Below are 15,162 nucleotides of genomic sequence, written 5' to 3'. Positions count from 1 at the left end.
TTTTTGTCCTCTTACCTTCCATACAATTATCGTATGCTATATAAATTGGTTATCAGACATGGTATCATTATCTGCAACATTCAGAATACACAAGCAACTACCATCTTCCTTACAATATTTCAAATGTCAAAAGACAAACACTAAACTTCTCTGGAAGAGTAATATTTTTAGACCTAAACTGAGTTAACAGCACTCTTTTACCAACAAAGTATTTCTCCATTTTCTATGTAGAGAATCCATGGATATCAACTGGTTATAAATGGATGCCATCCTTGCATAAGAGTCCAGATTTTGCAGTTGCCGATATGCAGTTGCATGGCATTCTTGCCAGAAATCAAATGAAGAACTGATGGGGAAAGAGCAAGTGTGTAAGAAGAATCTGGCAGATGAGGGCAAGGATGAAAGTGTAATATGAGCCACAATATATGGAAGAGCAATCTGAGGAGAGGAATCAGTGGTCTTGGATATGCATAAGGTAGAGGATAGGATACCAAACTGCAGGGGCAGGAAGGGAAGGCCGAAAAGAAAGATCACCTACAAAAAGCTTTTGCAACACAGAGGGAAAGCGTTTAGCAACCCCAGGTTTACATAACTGTTTGAACCTGTGTTTGGTTTGGGTTTGTGGGTTTGTTCGCATTTAATTTTTGTTGTTTGGTTTGGGATTTTTGCAAGAATCAGTTTTATTTTCACAGGAAGTGGGGGGGGGGGGTGTAAAAATGCACTGATAATGCAAGTCTGGACTTTATGCCAGGTTAAGTTAACAAGGAACAGGTGATACCCTCTCACAGCCTCATAGGCCTTTAATTCAACCCATCAATCCAACTGAACTACGGTTTTCCCTGTGTTTATAGTTATGCCATCTCACACCTAGACTATTTCAGTGGAAGGCAGCTTCAACAATCATCTAGTCCAATTGGCCAACCACCTCAAGGCTGACTAAAAGTTAAAGCACTTCCTGCTCCCCTTCTTGTCCTCAGAAAGCTGCAGGGACTGATGAGGTGGCTCATCAGCCTCCTCTCCAAACTAGGCAAGCCCAAAGCCCTTAGTCGTTCATCACAGGAACATTTTACTGCATGTGAGCTCCTGCTGTCCGGGGCTGACTCAAGACATACTTTGAAACAACAAACATACTCTGCAGCATCCACAGAAGAAATGTTACACAGATACTCCTCATTCCAGGTAACAAATTAAATAATACTGGGGAGAGAAGGGGCATAATGGCTCCCTTCACCGGGAAACCAAACCCCTGTATTCAGGCCAATTTCTAAACTACAGAACTAAAATCACTACGGTTAAGTCGTGACTTAACCAACTGGGGAGAAAAAAAAAACCCATCACTCTAATATTCACTGAAATTAGCTCTATAATAGAGTCCTGTTTTTCTATTTCAATGTCTGTTGATCACACTATAAATTCCAAAGCATAAATTGAAGAAACTATGTCAAAATACCAGCATCATTATTGCCAGCAGTATAATTATTTAGCTATCAAGTGCATGAATAGGGAAAAAATATAAATGTTGACCATTATATGAACCACCACTAATTTTACTTCCTGCATTTCTCTCTTCTCAACCTCAACTTTATGTTCCATGTTCCTCCTTTTCCCCTTCTACATTTATTCTTCCCTAATAGTCCTACAGTGAGTGGTCTAACATAGATGCCATCTTAGATGATGTAGGACTGCTCACTCTTACACAGACATCAGTGTATGTCTGTGTGACAAGACAAAGTTGACTGGATGTCTGATGCCTTTGATTTAGCGAACTGAATGTTATGATAGTTTTTGCCTTGTGAAACCAGTTAAGTAAACTGAACTGCTAAATCCACTCTATATCAGATGTAAATACCAATGATAAAAATATGGACAGCTGCTTACAATTTATCTGTTTGATGTCTCCTACTAGTTCAAACAGAAAGTGAGTTCTGTGGATTTGGCTCTGCTGTGCTTGTGCATTGTAAAATTTAGCTTAGCACTACACTGGGCTTGATGTGCCTTGGTTACTGAGGCTGAACAACATTTATTATTTAAATAATTCCAGCATCTCAGCTCGTAGTCCCAGAAGAGATCATTCAAATGACAGCATCCTTTTAAACACAACACTAATACAAACAGGGAAGAAAAAGGTGACGAAAAGAAATCAATCAGTACACGACCAGTTTGTAGTTGTAGTAAAGTACTATTACAGTTATCTTACATATTCATTTCCACTTTCAACATCAGAACACATATCCAAGAGATAGAGGTAAGGTCCGGTAGAATTCTCATTCTAACAAAGCCCCTCAAGAGGATGCTTTTCTTTAACTCGCCAAAAATATGATTTGCCAGTAATCTAACCACTCCTCATCTAAAATGCATAAAGGGCATACTCTGCATTATTCAATAAACCAACTCACTTTGCTATTCCCTACACTTGGAAGGTTATTCCAAAACAGTTATCAAAAAGGCTGTTAGCTGAATATTGCCTCTTCAGCCCTCCTCTGCTTTCCACCCAGCTTTGAGCACTTGTCCAAGTACTGCAGAACCTTTTGTAAATTTTACAAATGTAAAAAACACCCCTGAACAACACAAGTGTACTGGTTTTCACTGGGATACAGTTAAAATTCTTCATAGCAGCTTATATTTTGTGCACCTCCAACCTATTCACTGGCAGGGCAGTGGGAGGAGTGGAAAAGGCCTTGACACTGTGCAAGCACTATGCTCATGTGCTATCAACACTAGTTTCAGCACAAATCCAAAACATTGCCCCATATAAGTTACCACAGAGAAATTTAACCCAGTCAAAACCAGTACAAATCTTGGGCTAGTTCAAATGCAAAACATCCGGATTTATTCCCACCTCAGAAAGCAGACCAGGCAACAGGGGCACATGTTACTTTTCTGCTGCAGAAAAACCATAGGTCAATTTTCTCCGCTTTTTCAAACTGGCACAAGTATGGACCGAATGCTCAGAAGGCATCTAAGCTACAAGACACCACTGAACACTAATGCAAGAGCAGAGCCTACCTACCTTCTAATCTGGTCTTACATGTTTACCCCAACATGAAAAAGCAGAGCCAAGCAAACAGGAGTTTCCATAAAAACACCCTATACCAGTTTAAAGTCACTAGTAGTGTCAGGGAGAGAAATAGCAATTGCATAATGGTGTGAAAAGCAATCACAATGCCCTTATTTCTGTCCACACATGTACTAAAGTAGAGCAAAATGAATAAATGCAGTAATTTATCCAGATTAAGTTTGCAAATTTCTGTTCAAAACTCTACACCAACTACCGCCAAACACAAGGCAGCATCACATAACAAGATAGTCAAATACTGAAACAAAATTCAATGTCTATCACTGACTTGGTGTATTAGAAAACTTCTCCTCTCTATACCTTCATTTTCCTGTCCAAACATTTGTTTGACTGTTTTTTGTAGAAGTTGTTCAGGTTTGTCTACCTATCTTGCATCTAGTCTATACTGTGCTGTGAATATATTAACATCCCCCACTTTAAGTTCTCTTTGCTATGGCAAGGATACAACAATTACTTGCCACATAACTAACTCAGACTATAGAGCAATCTTGCTCAGACAGTCTATGTTAGAGGTGCTTAGTCAACTGCTGCCAAGCTTGGCTGAGCCTACAACAACAAACCAGAGGTCCATTTAAAACTCAGAATCCTATAAAAACCAGTCTGTAGGCCAATTTTCAATTGAGCTCAGTTTTTCTGTGTATCACATCTTCATAGCGTCTTTCACAAGGATTTCGATCATATTGAGTCTTTTATAGACAGGTGCACAAGATCACATCTGAAAAAATAACAGCTATTTTTCTTTTATTTAATAATGCATGAACTCTTGCCATTCAGTAGCAAAGCCTACATGTATTCTTTTTGTTCATCTGTATTTGCCAGGGGCTCCACGGCAGAAACACGTTCTCCCTCATTCTGGCATAGAAACTCAGTAACAAGAAGCAGCATATTCTAAAAAATAAGCAATTTTTAATTCTTAAAGCCGAGCAACAAACAGCTTTAAGGATTCAAGATTTCCAACTAATACTACAGTTCCCTCATTTTATCTTCTGCATTCCCAAAACATCCTCAAGATCTATTACACAGTGTCTATGGCAGCTGCTACAGATATATCTACTAAAATGGACTAATTTTTATTCAGCTGCAGAACAGGCTATTTACCACACTCTACATCAATTGTTATATGGACTTTCAGGTTAATACACCACTTACATGCAGAAGGGACTCATTTCTTTTCTGCTGCTCAGGCAAGTAATTTTTCTGCTTAATTTTAAGGTAAAAATAGTCTTGTAAGGACAAACATTTGATATCATGATATTTTATATCATCATCACAAACTAACAGCAGCAGGTTTTGTTCTAAATTTCTGTCCTCTATGCTATAAAAGAATAAATTCACCTTACATTCAGACTGCTGCAGAACACAAGGAGTATTCTCAGCCCTTCAATACTGTAAATACATTAACTTCTGTATCATTTTCTATAAGAAATACCACTTTGTATCTTGATGTTCTGCAAAGAGACTTTCACCTCACCAAAAGCATGGAAGCTAAACACCTACATTTGTTCACAGTTGAACTCACTACTCTCACCCTTTCCTCCTGGATGATGTTCCAGCTCTGGTACTGCATTGACATCACAGACCAAAGAGTCAAGTCATGCTATTTCAGCTTCATTCACTACCACAAATTTACTGCCCTGCTTCAGTAACATTAACCGAGAGCTACTGCAATGACAGCTACACAAATATTACAAAATGTGTTTGTCATGCAGAATTCCACCACCCTGCCTGCCCAATCCAGACATCTGGTGATCAGAGAACCCATCATCAATAAGTGGGAGCCAAATTTTCCAAGAGACACATAAAATTTACTATTTCTGTTTTCTTCCTGCTGTAGTCCAAGACTGAAAATGCAAATCAGAGGCCACAACTTTTCCCTGATATTGCAAACGTTTCTGGAGAAAAACACAAGTCTGAGAGGTGTATGATTTTGTTTGAGCAAAAGTTATCACTGTAAATGATAATATTAGATTCCAGTCTGCCTACCATATTAGCAATAATAAGAAGCACTCTTTTCTTTCTCCGTTTATCCCCTAAATTACCCCTTCAAAACACAGAGCACTATCCACCTTGAGCCTCTTATGAATCCAAAGTTACCACACCTGTATGCCCAGACTTTGTTGTCTGAACAACTCCAGTTTTGGTGGGGCTGGGGCTGGGAGTGGAAGAGAAGGAGGAGGGACAACAGAGCAAAGAAGCAGATAAGAAGGCAGAAACGCAAAGCAGCTCTGATGCAAAGCTGTCCTGCCAACAGCAAAGCTTTACCACATTAGCCCCTGTGCAGCACTTTGATAGCAGAGCTTGCTAACACCTCAAAGCATAGACACAGCAAATCCTTCAAAATAAAGCTTCAGTACAGGCTTAAGGGGCAAGTGGGAGCATTTAGCAGATGAAAGAAAGACACAGAAATCAAAATCAGCAGCTGTTTACATAGAGAACTGATGCAAGTATGGAACAGCAAATATCAAAGACCCACTAGCCTAAATATAACAGACTATGAGAATATTTTCACTTAGCAAAGGCCTTCACAAAAAAGATACAGTTATCAAGCATGCCAAAGGAGTTGCCTTTCTCACCAAGCATCACAGGACACAAAGGATGATACAAAATTCTTTAAGCAAGGAGAACAAATGAGGCTACAGACAAGTTCGTCTCTTTCAGGCATACGCGAGCAGCACTGAAAATCCTGATTTGCTCTGAAACAAAGGAATAGTTCTATCTCATATCACTCACTAGTTATTTATTTGCACAACAGCTGAATGTACCTTCTCCCGGTTAACAATTTGACCTGCAACAAAAGCTGGTCTGGAGGAAACTGAAACAAAGAGAAGGACATCCAAGCGACCAGTTAAAACAATCAAGAGTTTATATTTTGTCTGCTGATTTCCTGTTGCGAGCATGCCGTGCCCATCACCCTAGTACTGAAGGCTCCTGCTGTTTAAGTCTCTGTCTTCTACCCCTTCCAAACAACTGCATACACTTAAGAATGGAATGAGGTTAGAGGGAAGCAAAAGTCAGCTAGGGCGAGCAGGAAGTTCCTCTGAGGTATTGTTTTTCTATGTTACAAGTACATTATGGTCAGAGAAAGGTATCCCCTCTCTCTCTGCAGAGGACTGCTGCTTGTGGGATTTTTAACTGACCCCATTACTGACTGAGAATTTCGTAGCACTGCAAGGAAAATCCCACTTTCATCTTCAACCAACACGTTCTCCCTGGTCCTACCACAACAGGACACATGCATTCACCGTGCGTGGGGCCATGCTCAAGTTCTGCCCCAAAGAGGTATCCGGTACATGCAAAAACACCAAGTTCAAACTGTATGTGCTTTAACCTTGGACTAACCTGGGAGGAAGAGCGTTACGAAGCAAGCAGTTGAATCTCCATTACTCCAAAGGCTTGTGCTGGCTTTGCAATGCTGATGTGACACCGTGAGTTATGATACATCAGCTACTAAGTGTTGTTCCCCTGTGCAGTTACTTCAACTGGTTCAATTGCAGTAACTGAAAAATACTTACTTGGGCTAAACAGTGCAGAGAAGGCAAGTTCTACAACTAGCACATCTATGGTCCATAAAACATGGCTTTGCAACTTAAATCACTTTGAACTTCCTAACTGTACTTTTCCTCTCTCCACTTAAACCCCAGGCAATGTTCTTGAGACTTTGTTTGACAGCTTTCAAAACTCTCAGTAGATAAACCTTGGTGTTTCCTGAGTGCGCAGAGGCGGAAATTCTTGCACTTTTCTTACTTCTGCAACTCTCCACACTTCTCCTGTCCATGCTCAGCATAAAGCATAAAACTGGTCTATGGGAGAAGACTGAGAAAGACAGAATGCAGCAGATCCACTCTTAGAAAAAGTAAGAACAATCACAAGGGTTCATTTCAATGCTATTTTATGTTTACATTACTTGCACAAGCAAGTATCCCTACAGACTAATAAAGCTATTTCTCCTCTAGGCTAAAGAGGAAGGAAAAGGTAGTCTGTCTTCCATTCAAATATCTGGGAACTGTTCAGGCACTATGGCAACAACACAAAAAAAATTCCCTATGCAGACTTGTTTATCAGAGAAAAACGGTGCAACACCCTTCAATATCACTCATATAGAATGTCAGTTTTATACACTAATATATTGAGCTTTTCCAGAAATTGCATTGCAGAATAATGCGCATTTATTGTACTATTTTCCTCTATTTTTTCTTTACCTTAAAAATAGTAAGAAAAACCCACCAAACCAGTACTCTCAACTCGCCCTGCAGTTGTTCTCCAGTTGCAAACGAACACCCTTCACAAATGTATTTTGATATTTTGCTCAACCTATACATTGGACAGGGTTTTCACACCTTTCTGCCAGAAAGAACCGCAGCACCCCTCCTAAACCAAGAAAAAGCCACACTAGTTTTTCTTATGCTATAAATTCTAAAGCAGAAAGAGGAGCCCTGATGTTCTTGGAACCTTCAGGGGCAGTTGTCCCTGCCTCGCTCTTCCAAAGAGGGAACTGTTACTCCAGCTCTCAGAGCCAAAGCTATCCTTTCATCCAGTTCTGCTCCTGTTACAAGGTATCTCTTGCAGCTACTACTCTCGCAATGAAAACTTCCTGCCCACACTGAGGGAAAGTCTTAGCAGCAAAAGACACACACAGGAAAGAAAGGCATTTTATCTTCAACACTCTGCGGTCTGCCACCTCCACAACAGGTCAGCAGTCAGAAATAACTGCAAACACAAAGGTTTCACTCACTTAAGCTTAAGATTTTGAAAATTTCCAGCTTCTGCCTGACTCTTTCACTCCTTCTCCTCTCTGGCTTTTTTCCTCCAAGTAGGAGAGAAAGGGAGAAGCCTAGGAGATAAATCATGAGACAAGGGGAAAAAAAATGCTGGCAACCTCATTTGAGGATCCTTGCCAGAGATGGCAACATGAAAAGTGATTGGTGAAAAGCACATTTCCACATCACAGGAAAGCTGAAAGCCTAGAAAACTACCTCTTCTTCAGTCCTCTGCTAGGTGTAAAGGCAAAAACATGTGCAGCTGCACGAGGAGGGTTCATTAGCCTACATCAAATCAAGCACAATCCTTCCCTCACATCATCATCTTCTCTCTAGCATCCTAAGAGGTTGCTCGAGAAAGAGAGACTAACCATTACCCACCTGAGACCACTAAAACCAGAATTCCATGGGGACACAGCCATCCACCTGAGTCTCCCAGCTTCTATGAGGGTCAATCACCACATTAAAAGACAAAGAAATGAACTGAAGAGTTGGGAGAATTAAAACCTGCTCTCCGGGGAAAACAGCAGGCTTAACAATTATGCTTCATTACCATTAAGAAATGGCTATTAGATTCCCAAAGGAGTAGAATCTCAGTCACACCAGAGAACTGATTCAAATCACTACAGAAAGTCTGCCATTCTTTTCTGTTACTACTTTTTTGGCAACACAGCCATTAAAGATTGCAGAACACTGAAATGCCAACCCAGTAACACAAAGTATCTCAGTACTCTTTCACCACAGCTAAGACTCTGATGGGACCAAAAGGTTAGTACCGCAACATGGTATTTGAACATCACGCTGGAAATTTAACTATCCTCAAAGCTGGAATTAAGTTTAAGAAGTGACATGACTTGCAGTCTACACATAACAACCAACAGCATAACAAAATTTGCTAATTCCTATTCTGTGGCAAAGGAACAAAGAAACTACAATGCAAAAGCTTCTGACATTACTATGTACAGCTGTGGGAAAGGGAAGGTGAATTTTAACACACTGAATGTGTGTTATGCCACCATAATTCACTGCACGAGAATAAAAACTACCACACAGCATCAAGCTGTGATTGTGATTTGACACCACAGGGAAAAAGAGACTGATTATATAAAAACAAAACAACAATAACAACAAAGAAAAAAAACCTTTTGACTTTAGTATAATTAAAAAAAAAACTTTAAAAATTACATTGAAATTAGCTTCCAATTGGAAAGAGAACTGTGCACTATTCGAAGTCTAAGAGAATAATTTAATTAAAAGCAATCAACTAACACAAGCTAATGCCAGATGATTTGCTCATCACCTGGAAAAAGAACATAGCATCAATGATAAAACAGCTTTTGACAACTGCAGATGCACAAAGCATATTTTCTTCAGCTCAGCTAAATAAAGTGGTTTGCTCACAGAGAAGCCTGCTGAGAGGAAAGACTAGGAAGACCTGTCCTCCCTTTCCAATCAATGAAAAAGAATTCAATACTAAAAACAGAGATATGTTGGATCATCACTACTCTATTTTTAATTTTTAGAACTGTTTCATCCACTAGTGAAATCCAAACTAACATTACATTTGCCAACTGTAAAAACTATCTTATTGTTGAATTTTAAATCTATCATACCACTAAATCCTCATGCTAAAGAAAACAAGTTTACACACAGGTGTATATACATATGTATCTCTAAAAGCTCATTTATCTGTTTCAAACTAAAACTGTCTAAACTATGCCTAGGTATTAAAATTCCATCTTCTGCATTTTTAGTTAAAAGATCTGGAAACTGAGTATAGAGAAAAAGGAAACTGTCACTCACCATTTTGCAACATGATAAAAGGCAAAGCTTCAAAATCTGAATCTTACCCTACATAACCACATGCACACAGCACTTGCAACTATCAAAAGTCCTGATGCTGCCTGCAAATGCAGCTGTCAGTTATCAATAATAAAGATTTCTTCCAGACACAAAAGCAAAACAGTATTAAAACCAGTAATTAGATCAAGATTTCTTTGCTCTCCTGCTTTAAATCACAATTAAAGTAATGAGTTTTACAAAGCTATCTTCTTTCAGAATCTGAATACTAATTACAGATGGCTCTATTTTTTAGAATACACACCCTGCACACATCAGTGGTCAGACTGAAAGACATCAGCATCATGGTACGTTTGATTCCATCTATCTATACTGATCAGTTCAATCTTCAGAAACAACCAGGGGAGGGGGAGAACAAAACCTATCTAGGAGGAGTCAAAGTACATTCTATTTATCGGCAATAAGCCCACGTTTGCTTTTCAATCATTTTTGTTGCTTATTTTCTTCTCTGTTATATACTTAGCTTACACAGTTATACTATTCTACTTCAATTTTGTAAGCACAAAAGAAAGATTTGAACAAAAGCCAAATTCTCCCTGACTTCTTTTCACATACTGTGCAAGATTTCAGACAAAAGACCAAGGAAGCCAACAGTCCAAGTAGTGCTATGGGTAACTGTCCAGCTGACAACGAATTACTGTCTTCATTTTGCCACCTTATCACAGCCAGACGGGATAGGGAGTCTTCTTCAGGCTTCCACTTCTAATTCTTTAATTTTTACCCTACTGTCTTTAGGGTGGGGTGCTTCTTTGGTCTTTTTTTGCCTTCATGTATATCACACAAGGATTTTTGTTAGGTTTACCTTCACACAAATTAAATGCAATGGTATGTTCCTTATTTGGTGGGGTTAGAGACAACAACAAAGTTGTATTTCACAATAAAAACTTACACTTAGGAATTAAATTTTTCTTTTATAGCCTTCTGTATGTTCACCCAGCATACATTCACTGTTCAGGTTTTGAGTTTTTTTCCTTTTACTTCAAACTCCCAAACAAGTAAAAGCCACTGGCTGAAAATGGAAGAACCAGAATTTCTCTAATTATTATCATAGCCTGTGACATCAGGAGCTACCTCTAAAGAAGCAAAATAGCAGCTAAAATAAAACTACTGAAATGTCATTTGTCAAGCTATGCAACTACTTAAAGCAATCATGTGTGTAACGTACCATCAGGTGTAAAGTATGCATTCACTTCAGAAACAAAAAAAAAAGAAAATAAAAATCAGAGCTTTCTAGTGGTTACCAAGCAACCAAGAGCAGAAAAAATATGAAGCTTTCGAAATAGAAATGCAAACCAAAGCTGAAATTAATTATTTAAAAGTCAATCCAGCTGGTTTATCAAGCACTCTCTGAAAGCCTTTCTTATAAAAGCTCTTGTTTAATCTCTGACCTCTTAAACAAATAAACAAAAGGCAATATTTTTTTTAAAATAGATGCCTTCCACAGCATATATTCTGAAGGTCTCCCACTCCTCCAAAAGCAGATTTACTACTCTCTGGTGAAATCTAACAATATTTCATTAACTTAAATATTTAGCAAGTTCTCTTCAGGAAAAAGGTAAACTTTTGTTTACAAGTAGCTATTAAAATAATACTCCAAATATTTTACTGTTTTATATTTCAGGTTAATTAGCATCCAATGAGTTGGCCTAATAAATGAGGGGAGGCACAAATTGTACGGCTGTACAAGTTGTTAAACACCAATGTTCCAGTAAAACCACTAATTCCAGAAACCTTACAAGATAAAGATCATAAAACAGCTCTTCTTGACTCTGCATATCTAAAAAGATGCACAGACGCTTGGTTCATTAGTTTTAGCAGCAACTGTGTATTGTTGTTTGCTCAACTCCAGGACTTTTTCCCACTGCTTTACAACATAAGCAATAAAAGGTATCTCTTAAGTCACCTTAATGATTCCTTCATTAGGAGGAAACACTGAATCACACTGTAGATTCTCATTATCAAAGAAAAAAAAAATCAAACCAAACAATTTTGTGATTCAGAGTCACAACTAGGCTCACTGATGAGCTACAAAGGAACACCCAATCTAGTAAGATGTCCTGAGCTACACGCCTAATCAGAGACCCAGCTTCAGATGTCCAATCCAGATCTTTACACATCCATCCAGTCTTAAGCACTCCTGGTTTCTCCAGCATGCCTCACAGGTGTTTGCTTGATATTAGATCTATTAAAAGCCCAAAAATTTACTAAAAACATGGTTCACTTTTCAAAATAGCCAATCAATTAGTCATATAATTTTACATTTATCTAATTCCTCCTCCTAAATTACAGCCCCAAGACTACAGGTATGCCCACACATCTTTTTCCTTGTTTGTCCTTAACTATAGCTTAGCACACTTAATAGCAAGACCACAACTGGCAGAATCATGCACACGTAAAAGCTGCCAGCACTTTCAGTTTTCTCACAATTGTATTCTACTTCTGCAGGAATACACCTCTAAACCAGTGTTTACCTCCACTGCTTGACAGACCTGCAAATATTTGAAGTATTTACAACAGAGAGGTACTGTAGGGTGGGGTTCAGGTAGAAAGTGTAGCTTTTTTTCTGCCTCATTTTTTTAAATGTAATACTCAATAATCCTTCAATTGGAAACACTTTTATAATTGTGTAAAACCTGTTGCATGTGGGTACAAAATACAGTTATTTCAAATACCACTGCACAAGAAATAGTGATTTTGACTAGGTACGTACAGTCTTCACGGTCTGTATTATTTTTCTTTGGCTCACACACACCTCACAAGAACAAAATCACATAAAATTTAGAACTATAAAAGCCATTGTGTGACTGGAAGTACATCCAGACAGCAAACATTGATTCATATAGAGTCCCTGTTTTTACTCTTAAAATAACATGCATAAGTATTGAGCCATTTGCTTTTATCTACTTCCATCAAAACCTCAGTAATTTTTAATGAGGTTTTGAATTTTTAGATTTCTATGGTTCCTGCTTTCAGGATGTTCTCATCTGGACTGAGTCACATCCCCATGCATATATTGTTTTCATTTTTAAAGACAAGACCATAGCATTCAGACCACCACCGGGAACCCACAGTTTCAGAGTCACCTCTCCAATGACTACACATAATTTCTTACTTCAACTCCTGTCTTACAGTCAACTAAAACCATAAACTAAGTGGAAATTTAAGAATACATTTTTTTGTTTCTGAACAAGTCCTCTTGTAATCACAGAGAGTTTTCAAGCAACTACATTATCAATCTGAATTAAAAAAAAAAAAAAAGCCCTAGGGAAAGGTTCTCTCTTTGTGCAAGGCAAAGCATAATAAGAGCCTTCTAAAAATGTCAGCTGACAAAACTGAAAAAGAAAATGTAGCAGTTAAATCCTGAAAAGTTAAAATAGCTCTCCTCTAAAAATGTGAGCCATGAAACAAAAGGTCCAGCCCTGGTGAGGGGATCTCTCTGCAGACTGAGCAGCAGACAAAATACCTTCAGACAGCAACCAGGGGGTCTGCACACCCATGGTAGGCTGTGAGGCAGGCGCTTGCCTCCACCTCCATTTTCACTTTCCACCCAAAATTCATCCTGCCCTGCTTCCAAGAAGCTCCCTTGGTATTGGCATGACCAACAGACAACTTCTCACCTGAGTAACATCTCACAGTCTGCCAAGCTAAGGCTTCATACCCCTGAGTTAGAAATATTGCACCACCACAGCCACATCCTGCTCCTTGCACCCTAACATTAACTCTTTTCCACACATCTCTCCAGTGGGGTCAGGAATCACAGAATCAATTAGGTTGGAAACTCTTGAGATCGTTGAGTCCAACCTACAATCGAACACCACCCTCTCACCTAGACTACGTTCAGTCTTTTCTTAAACACTTCCAGGGACAATGACTCCACCAACTTCCCTGAGCAGCCCATTCCAATGGCTAATCACCCTTTCTGTGAAGAAATTCCTCCTGGTGTCCAACCTAAACCTGCCCAGGCGAAGCTTTAGGCTATTTCCTCTTGTCCTGTCACTTGTTGCCTGGGAGAAGAGCCCGATCCCCACCTGGCTACAACCTCCTTTCAGGTATTTGTAGAGAGCCATAAGGTCACCCCTGAGCCTCCTCTTCTCCAGGCTAAACACCCCCAGCTCCCCCAGCTGCTCCTCACAGGACATGCGCTCCAGACCCTTCACCAGGAAGAGGTAGCCTGAGGACGGGGGGCGGGGGAGGGGAGGAGGAGGGATGAGGGACACAAAAAAATACACAGAGATATAAAAGGAACGAGCAAAGGAACTAGCAACCCACACGCTGCTGCAGTTGCAGCAGCCTTCTCTTCCTCCTCCTCCTCCCCGGCGGCGCCCCGCCGTGCCCGGGCCATGAGGGGACACCGCCCCGCCGGCAGAGCCGCCCTTCCCTCCCTCGTTCCCCTCCCTCCCTCCCGCCGGGGCGGCCGCTAACGGCGCCCCCGCCCCGCCCAACGCACCCCGCGGGAGCGCCCGGCGGAGCCCCACGCGCGACCGGGACCGGGTCATGGACACTGGGGAGCGCGGAGCATGGCCATGGCTTCCTCGTCCTCCTCCTCCTCCCCGCCGCCGCCTCCCACAATGCACCCTGGGCGCTCCCCCGCGGAAGCCACTTCCTCGCCCGAAAGCCGCCCCGCCGCCCCCCCCCATCCGTCCCCACTCACATCCGTCGATATCCTCCTGCAGGTCCTCCTGGAGCAGCGACAGATCTGCGATGGGGGAGACACACACACACACCATGTGCCAAACGCGCCCGCCGACACCCCCGGTGCCACCCGCGACCCGACTCCGCCCGCGGGCTGCGCCCCCCGGACCCGACCCAACCCCACCCCGCAGACCCCCGCGCTCCGAGCCCGGACAGCGGCTGGAAGCGCTCCCGAAGCCGGGGCGGGAGAGAGGAGGAGGAGGAGGGGGGATAGAGGAGGGAGGGCTGGCGCCTCGCCGGGGAGGCGGCGTGTGCGGGGAGGGGGAGGGGGGCGATGCCTACCCGCCATCTTGCTGCTGCAGCCCCCACGGGGCGCCCGGCTACATCCAGCCCGCGGCCGTCGCTGGGAGCAGCGGTGGGAGAAGGCGGGCACCCGTGCGGTTCAGGCCCCGGGCCCGGCGGCGCCTCTCCGCGTCCCCGGGAGAGCCGCGCAGGGAGGGAGGGAGGAGGGAGCGGGCGGAGGAAGGCGGGAGGAGGGGTCTGGGCCGGACACGCTGCCCCCGCCTCCGCCCGGCGGAGCTGCTCCGGCTCGCTTGCCGTTCGTTCGCACGGGCGGCCGCGCTTCCACGCCCCGCGCTCTGACTCACGCCCGGAGCCGCCCGGGTTGGCCCTGGGGCCGGAGAGCGCCCGGGCTCAGCCGCACTCCCCAGCCCGCTCACCTGGGCTCGCCGCTCCCCTCCCCGCCGCCGCCATCTCGGGGCTTGGGCTCCTGCTGCCGCCCGCCGAGGGGCTGAGGCGAGCCCACGGAGCTTCCCCGGCCCTGAGATTCGGGTGTGG

At 42.2% G+C, this 15,162-nt stretch overlaps 1 protein-coding gene across 11 annotated transcripts in view; it reads right to left on the bottom strand.

Moving 5' to 3' along the window:
• PPP4R1 (protein phosphatase 4 regulatory subunit 1) overlaps positions 1 to 14,805 on the bottom strand; it is a 63,925-nt gene extending 49,120 nt beyond the window's left edge. For 2 of the 11 annotated variants that reach the window (XM_051773265.1, XM_051773288.1), the window contains exons 1-2: positions 14,668 to 14,805; positions 14,345 to 14,389 (exon numbers count right to left, since the gene is read on the bottom strand). In XM_051773265.1, the coding sequence (XP_051629225.1) occupies positions 14,345 to 14,389; positions 14,668 to 14,674 (52 nt within the window). In that variant the 5' untranslated portion in view covers positions 14,675 to 14,805. The other 9 variants (XM_051773238.1, XM_051773275.1, XM_051773209.1 and 6 more) reach the window with 6 other exon arrangements.
• Positions 14,806 to 15,162: the final 357 nt, after the last annotated feature.

This window comes from Manacus candei, unplaced genomic scaffold, assembly GCF_025592945.1.
Source record: "Manacus candei isolate 608988 ecotype Guabito, Panama unplaced genomic scaffold, ASM2559294v1 h1tg000008l, whole genome shotgun sequence".
Taxonomy (NCBI): Eukaryota; Metazoa; Chordata; class Aves; order Passeriformes; family Pipridae; genus Manacus; species Manacus candei.
This window is presented reverse-complemented; position numbering and strand designations above follow the sequence as displayed.